The sequence below is a fragment of the Meleagris gallopavo genome, chromosome 4 (genome assembly GCF_905368555.1).
Source record: "Meleagris gallopavo chromosome 4, MGAL_WU_HG_1.1, whole genome shotgun sequence".
NCBI classification, from domain to species: Eukaryota; Metazoa; Chordata; class Aves; order Galliformes; family Phasianidae; genus Meleagris; species Meleagris gallopavo.
In genome coordinates this window covers 49,538,692-49,552,697 of record NC_139407.1, presented here as the reverse complement: position 1 = coordinate 49,552,697, position 14,006 = coordinate 49,538,692, and the positions used below count along the sequence as shown (strand labels likewise).

General features: G+C 36.9%; 1 protein-coding gene across 8 annotated transcripts in view; it reads left to right on the top strand.

Annotated features, from left to right (window-relative positions):
* The window catches only part of TBC1D1 (TBC1 domain family member 1), a 97,026-nt gene that overhangs the window by 49,372 nt on the left and 33,648 nt on the right, over window positions 1-14,006 (top strand). For 6 of the 8 annotated variants that reach the window (XM_085223326.1, XM_085223329.1, XM_085223328.1 and 3 more), the window contains 8 exons: window positions 403-492; window positions 3,267-3,371; window positions 3,774-3,906; window positions 5,293-5,384; window positions 6,885-6,995; window positions 10,002-10,130; window positions 11,792-11,881; window positions 13,518-13,807. In XM_085223326.1, coding sequence (XP_085079452.1) covers window positions 403-492; window positions 3,267-3,371; window positions 3,774-3,906; window positions 5,293-5,384; window positions 6,885-6,995; window positions 10,002-10,130; window positions 11,792-11,881; window positions 13,518-13,807 — 1,040 coding nt within the window. The remainder of the gene's footprint in view (window positions 1-402; window positions 493-3,266; window positions 3,372-3,773; window positions 3,907-5,292; window positions 5,385-6,884; window positions 6,996-10,001; window positions 10,131-11,791; window positions 11,882-13,517; window positions 13,808-14,006) is intronic. The other 2 variants (XM_085223330.1, XM_085223327.1) reach the window with 1 other exon arrangement.

The window sequence follows — 14,006 nt, the reverse complement described above, 5'->3', positions numbered from 1 at the left end:
TGGGGCATTTTATTCAGTAGCTTTTGTAATATGGCGTGTGCCAAGGCTGTAGAAACTAAGATAAGAGTGTTAATACGTTTTCTCAGTGTGAAATGAGTTACTTGTGATACAACATTACAGTCATCTAATTAATCACTGTTCTCAATCTCATGTTTCAAATGTGAAATTAAATCGGATTTCAGTGTGCAGTGCTCTGAATGCCAAACCAGTGCTGTTTATTCTCTCCTTATTGAGTAATAATTTACTAATTGGTTTGAGAGTACAGCTAGAATAAAGTTAGACATTTTGTTCAGGAAATGTTTTTGTAATGAGGGAAAAAAAGTAATTCTAATGTTACATGTTATCATCTTGTTATTTTTGCCTTTTTTTTTTTTTTTTTTTTTTTTTTTTTTTTTTTTTTAGATTGGCCAGTCTGAAGTTTACCTTATCAGTCCTGACACAAAAAAAGTAGCAATTGAGAAAAGCTTTAAAGAAATATCATTTTGTTCTCAGGTAAGATTGGGTGTGTATTCTTTCTTTAAAAGTAAACAAATAATAAATAAATAAATAGTGAGTACATATATTCTCCAGTTATGAATCCTTATGTATTTCCCTCCCAGCTTTTCAAATGGATTCTCACCCACATGATTTCAGTAATTGCTGTTTACAAGTTGCTAGTTAATCAGTAATTTTGTCAGACTGTCATTCTTTCCTTGTTTTTTGCATTGTAATTTCTGACATAAAGGCTCACTTCCCTGTCTGGTGGATGAATAATACAAGTTCGAAGAAACAACCTGGTAATTTCTGGCTGCAATTTCCGCAGGCGTTATTGAGAATTGTGCAAATCTGTGATTTTTTCTGAGTTGAATCACTGTATTTTTTAAGGAGTGATTATGAGAGGGGACAAACAATTTGTAAGAGTTTTCTGAAACAATACCTCTAAATTTAATTTTCAAGAGCATAAATTACATGTGAGTAAAACACAGCAGTCTGCAGTGCAGAGGTAATGTGTGTGCTGCAATGGGAGAAGGCATATTTCAGAGCCTCCCCGTTCACTGGCTTTCTCACACTATTTTGCACTTGCTTACTTGCGCAGCGACATTTTACTCAGTGTCTTACAGTCTAAGTGATAGTGGAATCTTGCTAGAAGTTTTAGAAGGTTTGCAATAGGTTTAAGTACCCATTTTTAAATATTAGGACTATTATTTGCTATAATTGTAGCTTATTTGTTTTGTGATATGGTTGGTTTTGTTTTTGTTTTTTTTTTTTAAATAAACTGATGAGGAAAGCTTTCATCATTAAATATACATGTACCTATTCTAAAAATTTCAGAGTAAATTCACTAGTTTGCATGATATCAGATTGAGAGCTTTGAAGAGAATCCCTCATTCATAGAAAAAAATCATCCCCCTGTTCCCATTGGCCCTTGCCCTAGGCAGCAGCTAGTGAGACAGACTTCATGTCATGCTCTGCAGGCCAACAGACTATCATGCCTTTCAGGGCAGTAGGAGGCAAGTCTGATTGAATCTGTCCTCCTTTCTGAGATGTGTGGTTGGGCAGATTTTGTGTCAGCTCAATGAGTGTTGATCCTGAGCTGCAGACCCAAGGGCTTTTACCCCGAAAGTGCAAATTTCAGAAGACTAACCAGAACTATCTTACATATTTATCTTGGTAATACGACCATCTTAATTAAACTTTTCTTGGAGGCACTGGAGATAAATTATAGGGGGAATCAGAACCAGTGCTTAATTTCCAGAATGCCCACCTCACCACTAAGATACTGGAAATAGAAGGAAGAAGTATGTGACCCTGGGGCAATGTCAGAGATTGCTGATCTGAAACAGCTGAGAGCAATTGCTTGCTGTTGGTACCTTGCAATTCTGTGTGCCGGGCTATGATCCCAGGTGGTCTTCCTCCACTGCAGTGATTGGGCTTTCAGGAGAAGAACCATGGGCAGGGGTGTTAAAGAAAGTCACAGAAGTTTGTATCAGCTCTTTCACGCATTATATAACTACCCCCCTAAAGTGCTTGTTCTCGTGGTATACAAGTATCTGATGTTTGTGTGATAAAGTCTTTGTTGTCTGTGTGTAAATATCACACTCTGGGAAACTGGGTATTTATATGTGTTATTTTCCTTTATTCAGCTGTCATGCTTTGAGGGTTTATTGTTAGTATTTTGGATGATAAAACATTTGAGTTGCTGCAGGGTGTTTGATGCTACTATGCATTCTTTTTGGGCTACCTGCACCTTCTGTTTTATAGAAGTATTCTGTTTCAGTAGTGTTTTTTAAGAAATATTTTCTTTGTGGTAAAATGACAAAGAGAATATTCAGAAATTCCTGCTGAGTTACAGGGAAAAGAAGGGGGGAAAAAAATGCCGTGCTAGCCATCTTCAGATTACTTAACCTTCATTGGAATTTCTTGTTTTGTGAAATTTCTGATCATTATGAGTTGTTATTGTGACTTTCTGATCTAACAGCTTGCTTCACTTTAATATGGTTGTACCATGCTAGCTAGAAGGTAACAAAAGTCTACTGAGTGCAACTGAGTCTGTGTAAGTTCTACCACTCTGCATAGTTCATGTGGTTGAACCTTCATCATAAGGTTTAACCACAAATTGTGCACTGAGGAGACATGCACAGGTATGACCTGATCCTACTCATCTGAAAGTCATTTCCTGAAAGAAAAAATTCCAGCAATTGAATATCTTCCTTAGCATTTTACCAGGAGGTAATGCTTATCTACTGTTCAAGTAGATTATACCTGATGTTGCATGCCTTTTAGGAGCAATAATGCTTCCATGATGCATCTTTAATATATTAAACCATTTTCATTTTTAAATAGCCAAGCTTTTAGATTTAATATACATATGTGTATTGATTTTTTTTTCAGTGTTGCTTTATTTGCTCTTACAAATCTAAAACAATTATGTCTACTTAAGAAAAAGGGAAAAAGAACAGAGCAAGCCTTCCTCCACTGCTGTCTCCAACGTTATGTAAAATACGTATTGAGTAGTATTCCTTTATCCTTGTGTTTTCCAGTGGATCTATTATCAGTCCCATTTACAATAAAACAAAGCATCTTACAAATGAAATTTAAAACAATCATGAAAGTTCTGTAACAGGAGACTTTTTTAATGCCTTGTGACTTTAATGTAGCCATAACATAGATATACGATGTCTCTGCTATCCTGTTGACCTTACGTGCTTTTTTTAATAGGAAAAAAAAACAGGTACAAAACATTTAACATAAATGGAACTACTTTATTCCTGTTGTTTTTGTGGTAGGGAATTAGACATGTGGATCACTTTGGATTCATCTGCAGAGAGTCTTCAGAAAATGGAGGCTTCCACTTCGTTTGCTACGTGTTTCAGTGTACAGATGAAGCACTGGTAAGCAAAAGAAAAGAGAGACCTATTGTTATCTTCTGTTCTGTATTTTGCTGAATGTTTTCTGCCCTCGGATGTGGGTCACTCACAACTGCAGTAGGCTCAAGTTTTTGTGTTTTTTTTTCCTCTTAATCATATACAAGAAAATATTCCCAGATAGAAGCAGTGTCTATTACTATACCACAAAAATAAAAATGGTTAGCCTGGAAGAAATGACTTCATAATAAGTTTTTTTTGTGCTTATGAGTTCTTGTGCTGTTTCTGCACACAAACAACTCCTCTTTGCTTAACATACACACCTTCCCAAACAGCGGTGTCATTCTGAATGACAGTTGTGTTTGTGTTAGGGAAAAGAGAAGCTCTATGGAGAAGTGAAATTGTTCTTTTGCACTCTGTTCTTCTTAGGTTGATGAAATCATGATGACATTGAAACAGGCTTTCACTGTAGCTGCTGTGCAACAAACTTCCAAGGCACAGCCACAGCTCTGCGAAACGTGTCCTCTGCAAAGCTTGCATAAACTCTGTGAAAAGATAGAAGGTGGGGTTTAAAGAATTTTATGGTCAATTTTTTTTTTTTCTAACAGTTTTATTGGTGGACTATCTTATGTGTGAAACTGTAGGGAAATGAATGCTTAAATAGAACTTAAGATGTGGGAGAAAAAAATGGAGCGCCAGTCTCTCTTAGATAAAGTACTGTTGTATAAAATTATCTGTAACCTAATAAGAATTTTCAAACAATCTAAGCTCCCATCTTGTATTTCTGTTGATTTTTGAAAACAAATTAACAGCTTAAAAGTGTCTGAATTGCAAGTAGCCTAGCACAGTTAGCCGTATGAATACAGCAAATCGCAGATAAGAAAGTTCTCAAGAATACGTACAGCAATAACCTGCTGTACTGTTGAATCTGATTAGGTAATGGCATTACAGAGCCACTAAATATGAATCATTGAGTTTTCAATATACTTGTTTGTGTCAATCTGTGCTCCTTCGTAGAAATGGAGCAATTATAGCCTAGAAAACAAGCTTAAGGCAAAAGAACAAAACAATTATTTGCATTTCAGCAAATTTCACCATTAGGCTTCATTCATTTAAATGATTTCTGGAGTGATTTGATGGCAACAGTAGCTTACCAGATCACAGAACTTGCTTGTTGGACTAAAAACTATCCAGTATTAATTTTGATGAAATTGGAGAACCTCCAAAACCACTTTCAATTCTTCTTTGGCCTTCAGCTAGCAATCAGTTTTTGGGAAAATTCTTCAATGCAAAGGAATTTTATGTCTTTAATCATATCATCTGCTTCTGAAGGAGAAATGCTATGATCAGAAACTGAAGTACAAAATACTGTTGATGGTTTGCTGTTCTTCCACAGAAAATAAAAGGAAGAAATGTAATCTAGAGTGAGAGCAGGAAAAAAATAATCTGAATGGGAAAGTAATTATTAGCTTTAGGCTGTTAGTAAATATTCTCAGCAAGAAACAAATAACTTCTTTGCTAATATGCAATAAGATTGCTCTTTTTCAAAAGTGTCTTAAGGCTTACAAGTTGGAGAAAGCTGATAGAAAATATACAGCGACTGAAGCCCAGGCAGTTACTGAATAAAAACACCAGCAAAATAGTCTACGAAAGTGCTTTAGGTTGTGGGTTAATTTTGTTTTCTGTGGTGATGGAATCTTCTAGACCAGCTAAGAGTATATTCCTGGTCTGTGCTCAGTAAATCTCCTTGTTGTAAAGAGTTCATGTCCCTCATTTTAAAGACGACTTCAGTAGTAGCTTTAAATTAACCTACCGTTCTTTCTCATGTCCAGTTATGAAATGGTTGCAAAGGGTCAGCTCCAAAAATTTGTACTGATGAGCTTTAGCTTTCATTTTATACATATTTCTGCAATTGTTTATTTCTGACAATTTTTGTCCCTCTTATTAGGGCTACACCCTTCTAAGACTAAACTAGAACTACAAAAGCATCTAACAACACTAAATAGCCAGGAGCAGGCTTCTGTTTTTGAAGAGGTGAAGGTAAGCTTTAGTGTAAAGAACCAAAATGATTCTAATTTTTTTTGTGAACTATTCAGTGGATTTATACCATGGACTATTAATCACCTTGTGCTTTATTTTCTGCATCGTTATTTTTGATGTGTTTTTTTATCTTGGAATTTGCTTATTTTTCTTATTTTTATTCTTCTAATGTGTTATCTTCTCACAGGGAGAACTGCATGTGCTTTTTTTGTGGGTCGAGGCAGGAACCTGTGCTTTGAGAATCCTCAACTTTGAGAATGATCAAAACAAATTACTGTAACATTTCCAGATCAGAAAATGTCCTGCATAAAAGTTAATCAAGCTCTTAATACTCGTTGAACTAACTTAAAAAAAAGTTAAACTTTTTATCTTTTAAATAAGATTGAAGTTAGCACGGAGGAAAGCACAGCTGAATTTAAGATGGATGATGAACGTTAAAGGTGATGTCACTGGGCTTGTCACATTAGATTAGGAAACTTTTTGAACTTTTTTTTTTAATACTGTTCCTTTCCTGTTTTGAGTCATTCCAGTCCCTGTCTTTGTCTGTTTCCATTTGGCAATTTATCATCCAGTACCAAATTTGGAAGTTGCTCTATGGAGTGACTCAATTTGTTTGTATATAGCAGCTAGCGGGCACTGTTGCCTTCTTGGTAGTCTGTACGTGTTTTAAGGACCTTGTTAATGCTGCTTGTAAGAAGCATTGCAAGCAATGAACTTGGTTAAACCAATGGTAAAGAATATCTCCCTGCGTATGTTTTTCCGTTGTACTTTGAGTTGGAGCGACTGAAATTTTATTTACTGTGTTCATAGAGCTTCATATGTTGTAACCAGGATATGCATTTTTAAATAATTGTCTTTCTCAGGTTATTATTTATTAATCTAAGATGCTCTCCTGGCATTAGCTCCTCTATACTGCATCTTTTACATTACCCCAGTAGGCTTTAAACCTAACTTTGGAAAACCATGTTTTATATGATTAAATCCTGTAATCATTTTTAATGTTTTTTTATGCATTATTTTATATCTAAATAGAGTGCAGCAGAGATAGATATATTTACCTTGTACAGCCCTGCACACTAATTTTTAAGACACCTGTCACTTTCCAAAAATGAAATTTCTAGTGAGAAAGATTACTGGAAGTATCATGCATAACAGCAAGACATACTTCACGTATGCTACAAACTCAGGACTGCTTTTTTTTGTTTGTTTTAATGGACAAAAATGTACTCTGAAGCTGCTATTTCCGTGTAGCAGTTTCATAGTTTTATAATTGGCCTTCAGTTTTCACACAAAATCTGTCATTTTGGTAGTGTAGTTGAAGTGTTTCTCTGGCTGTGTTGCTGCTTTTCTTGGGACACTGCTGTCCTCTGGTGGACTGAGATGGTAGCACTAATTTAAACTTGCAGTTACATATTGACAGTGAGAAAATGAAAAAAATGAGATGTTTGCTGATCGTTTTGTGAATGTGTATGACTGTGCTTGTGGTGTTTTTAATTAAAGAAATTGAGACCAAGAAATGATCAAAAAGAGAATGAGCTGATTATCTCTATTTTGAGAAACATGTATGAAGAAAAACAGAAGGACCATGTTCACGTTGGGGAAACAAAACAAGTAAGTAACCATTTAGTTTTAGCTCATGTAAGAAAAAGCTAAGAAAAATCATTCATTCCATACTTATATCTTTCCTAAAGCAAACTTCCATCACTGGTATTTTGGTACTTCAAACTGTTGGCAGTGTTGAATGCTGGTTTTCCATACGGCTAGTGTCACATGCCAAAATTAGGCATAGGTTGCATGTTTTGAGTTGTCCAGGAGAGTTTGGTTCCAGACCTTGGATAAAGAGATGCAAGCTAGGTAGGCCAATAATTTGATTGTTTCTTTCTTCTCACTACAATGACAGTTCTGTCAGAGAATATATAAGCAATTTGTAATTGCTCTCAGCTGAGCTGTGGCTTTTGCCACCTCCTTGACTGTGTGAGCCTATGCCCCCAACAACACATTAGGCTTGATCCTTGCTAAAAATGGTTATATTAACTCAATAGCTGAAAGTTATTTCTTGAGGTCATTTCAAATGGTAATTGACACACAAGGAGAAATAGCTGAGAAGCAATGCTGTTGGATCTTTTATGAAGAAAGGTTGAGGAACTGGGCTTGTTTAGCTTACAGAAGAGAAGGCTCCAGGGGAACCTCACTGGGGCCTTCCAATACTTGAAGAAAGCATATAAACAGGAGGGGTGAGCAACTGTTTACGAGGGTGGACAGTGATAGGACAAGGGGGAATGGTTTTGAACTGAGGGGAGGTTTGGGTTGGATAGTAGGAGGAAGTTTTTTAATCAGAGGGTGGTGACACGCTGGAACAGGTTGCCCAAGAAGGTTGTGGATGCCCCATCCCTGGAGGCATTCAAGGTCAGGCTGGATGTGGCTCTGGGCAGCCTGGTCTCATGGTTGATGACCCTGCACACAGCAGGGTGTTGAAACTAGATTATCTTTATGGTCCTTTTCAACCCAGACCATTCTATGATTCTGTGAATCAACAGGAGAAATCACAGAGTTGAGGAGATTGGAAGGGAGCTTTACAGGTCAAGTCCAACCTTCCCTCCTAAAGCACTGCCATCTATTTCCAAAGAGCTAAGCTACTTTATGTTCTGTATCAGGTCATATCAGTGCCATTAAAATAGCTGTATTTATACAACATTGTTAAGTTTTCTTGAAAAGATGATTAACGATTTTGGATGCCTTGTTCTGTGCCTCACTTGAAATGCCTCAAGGAGATCTGTATTTCAAAAGATAATTGGCACCCATTCTGTGAAAACTTTCAGTTCTGATTATTAGACCCTTTGCAAAATGTTGGCTGACTGCCACCGCTTTTGACTGTTGTGACAGCTATGGGCCATTGTGATACAAATTAGTAAACTAATATGTGGGGAGTAATTAGACCCCTGATGAAATTGGGGAAATAGCAGCAAGTCTTCATTTACTATTCATTTATTTTGTTAATCTCTTTTTATTTTATGGTTTATTAGTTTCTTACTGACCTCTTGGAGAAAGCAGAAAGAACACTTCATATTTCGTTTTCTGCTTTTTTGGCTTGGACTTCTCGGTGGAAATATATTTTTAAGGAGGAAAGCAAAACAAAACAAAAAAAAACAACACAATGCTGTAGCTTAGGCATGACAGGAAGCAACACTGCATGGTGTTCTTAATCATCATATCTGAAATATCCATACTTGAAATAACACGTATTATTAAATAGTTGTCAGTTATGAATAGTTTGGAAGTAGAGATATAAAATGCAAGATAATATCTTAATATATATTCAGTGTTTTTTGAAAATTCCTAAGGACTTCTGCAGTTTGTTTGCTCAGTTCCTGAAGCCAAAAGTGGTTAATCTGACACTTGCAAAGATGTCAAGGCTCTAAGAACGGAGTTGACTTGCCCTTAGTCCCTCATTACTCCGCTAATTTATCTCCAGAGCTGTGTGACAGCAGACACCTTTGAACATGCATTCTGGCAATGATACTTGTCTCAGCAGTCATTAACCCATGACTTGCTGGCGTCCCTGTTTCCTTCTTTTCTGCATAGCTATTCACTTTCATACTTCTCTTTCCACTGTATGTTGGTAGGGTTTGTTTTTTTCCTCTCCTGAGTTAAATACAAATGGTGTATCAAGTGATACTAGCACACGGATCTTTCTGAACAAAAATGACCTTCAAAATAAACATTTTTTTGTATGAACATAATAGCAGGCAGCATCTAACTAGCCCTCTGAGCTTAAGATGAATAAGAAGAAAATGCTCAGTCAAATTTTGTAGCACTGCAAATAGGAAGCTTTACAATTGTATGTGGACAGAACTGTTTTGTGATACAAGTGCCTCAAAGCTGTTCCGTTAGTTGTACGTGTTCCGATAGTTACATAGATTGAGCATTCAGATCTCTGAAGTTAAGACCAGGTAGAGAAGGCTACAGTGTGACAGCCTCAAGATGAACCCCAAAAATAACAGTGTAAATTGTGCTGCAGGCATTAGGCTTAGATGCTAGTATTTTCACTGTAATGTAACTTTTTAAATTTGCTACTCTAGTCCTCACAAGCACTGGAAAGGGACTTACATGTTTCTTTAAAAATCAAAAATCTGAGTAGACAGTTAGCTTTACAGTTGAAGGGTTCCTACTACTGAAATATGTAAAACAGATTATTACACATCTTCGTGGCACTTAGAAAGTCTGATATTTATATGATGAAGATGCTTCTTGTTAAGCGTATCTTGGCTGAAGAAAAGTAACTATTTGAGAAATCTCCAATCTGTTACACTTGAACTTTAGAACTTTCACAACTGTGTTTTGGCATTAAAGAAAATCTGTTAACACAGCTATAAATTCTCACTGAAATGGCAGTTCTTCTGAAGAATGTTACTACACTCCAGAAATGTAATTTGAAGAAATTTTCTAGGGTAGTTTGGTAAGCTTCAGGGTAAATATCAGTAGAGGAAAAGATATGAAAAACCCAAAACACTAGGCAGAGAGAATTGATGCATGTTACAGAAGTCTTCATATTTTTCATTGAGATATACTGCTCCACACTGGTTTGCATTTCACATTTATGTTTCTAAACACTTACAGACTTCACAACCGTCTGCTGAAAATGCTGTAAGTGAAGTGCCCAGCAGTGCTCCAAGATTCAGATTAGATATGTTAAAGAACAAGGCAAAAAGATCTCTGACAGAATCGTTTGAAAGTATTTTATCACGTGTAAGTATCCTCGTGTTTATTGCCTCTGAACATAGTTTTGTTGTTTTATTTACTCAAATAGTGGATACACCATATTTGCTATCCTTTTGGGTTGTAGCTAAGTGGCTGTTAAAGATAGAGTGCAAAAAATACATGAGCACTTATTAGAAGATGCCAAAACAAGGCAGGGCTTTAGTAAGGAAAATAGGAAGTCCTGAAAGAAGTGAACTAATTCCTAGATGTAAATAGTGCATATAGGCATTTCAAAAACTGAATATGAAGCTGAGCATGGGAACGTAGGAAAGTTGCTGCTGTATTATTTTTTTGGGATTTAAAAAATAAAAGTAATTACAAGTGTTCACTTTTAACTATGTAGAAGGAAATTACTAGGAAACTGAGTAAGCATACCTAGCAAGACAGTGTTTATTAGTAATGACAGAACTGATAAATACTGAGACGTCTGAACTTTTTAATGCTAGTGTCTTGGTTTTGACTGGGATAGCATTAATTTTCTTCATAGTGACTGGTTTAGTGGGTGTTTTGGATTTGAGAGGAAAACAGTGGTGATAATGCACTGATGTTTTAGTTGTTGCTGAGCTGTGCTTACAGTAGGTCAGGGATGTTTCAGCTTCTTGCACTGCTCTGTCAGTAAGAGGCTGGGGCTGTACACAGAGCTGAGAGGGAACAGAATCAGGACAGCTGACCCATAATGGCCAAAGGAACATTCGGTATCATATGGCATCGTGCTGAGCAGTAGAACTGGGGGAGTTGGCCAGCAGGCTGCTGTTGACTGGTGCCTGACTGGATGTTGGTTGGCAGGTGGCACGCTGATTGAATGGTGCATCACTTGTATTGTGTATTCTTCTATTTATGTTATAATTATTTTCCCTTCATTTTCTATGCTATTAAATTGTCTTTATTTCAACCTGCGAAGTTTTACTTTTTCCCCAGTTGTCTGCTCCATCCTACTGTGGGGGAGTGAGCAAATGGCTGTGTGGTGCTCAGCTGCCTACTGTGTTAAACCACAACAGCCAGAGACTATTTGAAGGCAAGAAATGTTAAGAACTTCAGAAGGCACTAAGAGTACGCAGGCATTTGGGCAATATCATAGGCAATATCATAGGTAAAGTTCTTCGTAAACAGTGTTAGCACTATCTCTTAGTGGGAACAATTTGAACTCCCATGTAATAGTCATCCCCAAGAAGCAGATCATGAGCAAATGGCTGAAAATATCTACTAATTACACAACAGTGTAATTAGGAACAGGAAAACAGATCTGATGTCAGATTTAAGTACTGCTTCAGCCTACAGAGTGATTTCTCATTCAAATATTCTTTGTTCTATGCCTCCTTTCAAAGCAGATACAGTGCAAAGTAGGTTCTTTAATAGTGGTTATAGTATGTATGTGCAATATGTGATTATATTCACATATAATGCACATAGTTGCTTATGAGAATTCCCTAATTGAATAGGCGTCATTGAAAATGTCAGTAACTGTCCTGAATGAAGCCTCTGTCTTTCACAGAGGCAAAGACTATTGCTAGGAATTTGGGAAAATTTGTTATTGTCTTTGAAAGCTACAGATTTTGTCTATGCTCTGAAAATCTCTTTTTCGTATGCCCCATTTCCTGGTATGCCCTTTGTGTTATAAGCTTAATTGTTGGTGTGCTTTGTTTCTACAGGGCAGTAAAGCCAGAGGTCCTCTGGACAATTCTAGTGGATCTGTGGATCTGGAGGCCTCTGTGCCCAATACCTTAAGCAGCACAAATAAAGTGAGTAAAGCCTGCGGTGCATATATGTAGTGAAAAACTTCTGCTAATATACCTAAAACAACTAGTCAGATGTGAAATCCAGTTACCAACTGATCATATAACTGCTCTAACATTTTGCATTTTGGTTATGTTTGGGGAGTAGACAACCAAATTGTGTGTGAAAGGAAATAAACCTCAGAACATCCAATCAGAATGATAAAAGCAGAATCATCTAGTAGACTCTAGGTATGCCCTCTTTTTCCTAACTGTAAGAGTCCTGCTGCTGCTTGCTGATCCATTAGGGTATGTTTTTATCCCTGTGTTGAGTTCCTGTTAGATTGATAGGGATGTGCTCACTGCTGATAGCCCCTTGGATCAACCACTGTCTTCCCTTCCACTTTCCACTTGAAACAAATGCTTCTGTTTTTTAGGATTTGGAAAGTGATATGGGTAATCAACTTACATGTTTAAAATATGCTTAAATCCTCTGAGGGATAACTTGAACGAACTAATTTCCCAGCTTACACTAGTAACAAATTCAAATTAAGAAATAGCAGTCAGATGCCAGCACAGTGGTAATGTGTACGGTGCCATCGTCCGTGGAGTTTCACTAAACTCTGTACTGTTGAACAAGGTGGGGCCCATACTTACTCTGTATTTCTGATCTACAGAAGTTTCAAGCTTTAGGTCTTCCCTTGTGTTCCTTGTATTTTAAAAAACAACAATGTGATTGGGGTTCCGTTTGAATTGGAAATTTACTGTGCTACATATACTATATATTTTGTATATATGGATCTTATGCAAATATAGATATGAGAACTAAAATATTATGTAACATCTGAGTCTTGCAAAAATGTGGAGCAAAACAAATTACCGTGCTCTTGACCCTAATCTGATTAGTTTCAGCCTTGAAAGTACCTATCATAAATACAGGATTGTATTCTTAGGGAATATAAACCTAAACCAAGGAGTGGAGTGATTTCCCTTTTTGTATGGCTAAAAAACTTTTAGTTTCTGAGCAAAATGTTACGAACAAATAGCAAAGAGGAAATACAGTCATTTTTCTTGGACACAGCAGGCTTGGGTAGCTATCCATTCTGCTCTAGTGCCTGGTCAGCTATATAGGACTTCTGACTGGAGGTATTCAAAAGTCATCTCCTTCTGCTTGTGATTTTGAAAGAATGGCTGACTTTGCAAGAAACACATGAGGTGGGGAACAAAGAAAAATACATCATTTTGGATTAAAACAAGGCAGTTAGTAATAGGATTAAAGTCTTTTGTGTGAGACTTCTAATAGGCAAAAAGAATCTTAGTGTTATTAAATGAAATGCTAGGTATACTGAAATACTGCCTTTTTCATTGCTGTTACTGGTATCCAAACCTAACTCTGTTCATTTCCTCTTTTCTCCGAGTCGTGTTCAGCATACAGTTAAATATAATCACTAGCAAAATTATTTTTCCTCTGTAAAATGGAGACTGATTTGTTGACCTAAATGATGAAAAACAAAGCTAAAAAATATTCTTTCTTTGGGATATCGTGATAAAAATATGCAAACTTGAAGCAGATCTCTGAGGGGGTTTATAATGACGTGAAACAGCAACTCCAAAAACTGAATTTAAAACCACATGTTGATAACCTTATCTTTTGTTCTTCTAGGAACCACCATTATCTGAAAGGGAGACAGACAGACTTCCTACGGTTCCTCCAGAGAATGCTGTCAAGGCCAGTGGATCAATGGGTGATCTCTCCAGTGACCCAGACAGTTATGCTCTTGATCATTCTGATACATTACCTCAACAAAGCTTTCGAAGGCGGGCAAACACACTGAGTCATTTACCATCAGAAAGCCGGGAGTCTCTGGTACCTGTTGAAACATCGCCATCTGTTCCCCAGAGGAAACTTATGAGGTATCACTCAGTGAGCACAGAAACTCCTCACAAGAGAAAGTAAGACTTACTAAAAGCAGGCTGTGCTTTCATTTGTTGAGGGCATGTTTGGGATGGTGATTGTATACCAGGTTTGTCCTCCTAGTGGGTAAGAGATGTATCACAGCAGTATATCACTTTGATGGTTTGTAGGTGCTTTGTTTGAAACACTGATTTTCCACAGGGGAAAATGAAAGCTGAGGTGTGCATTTCCACACTT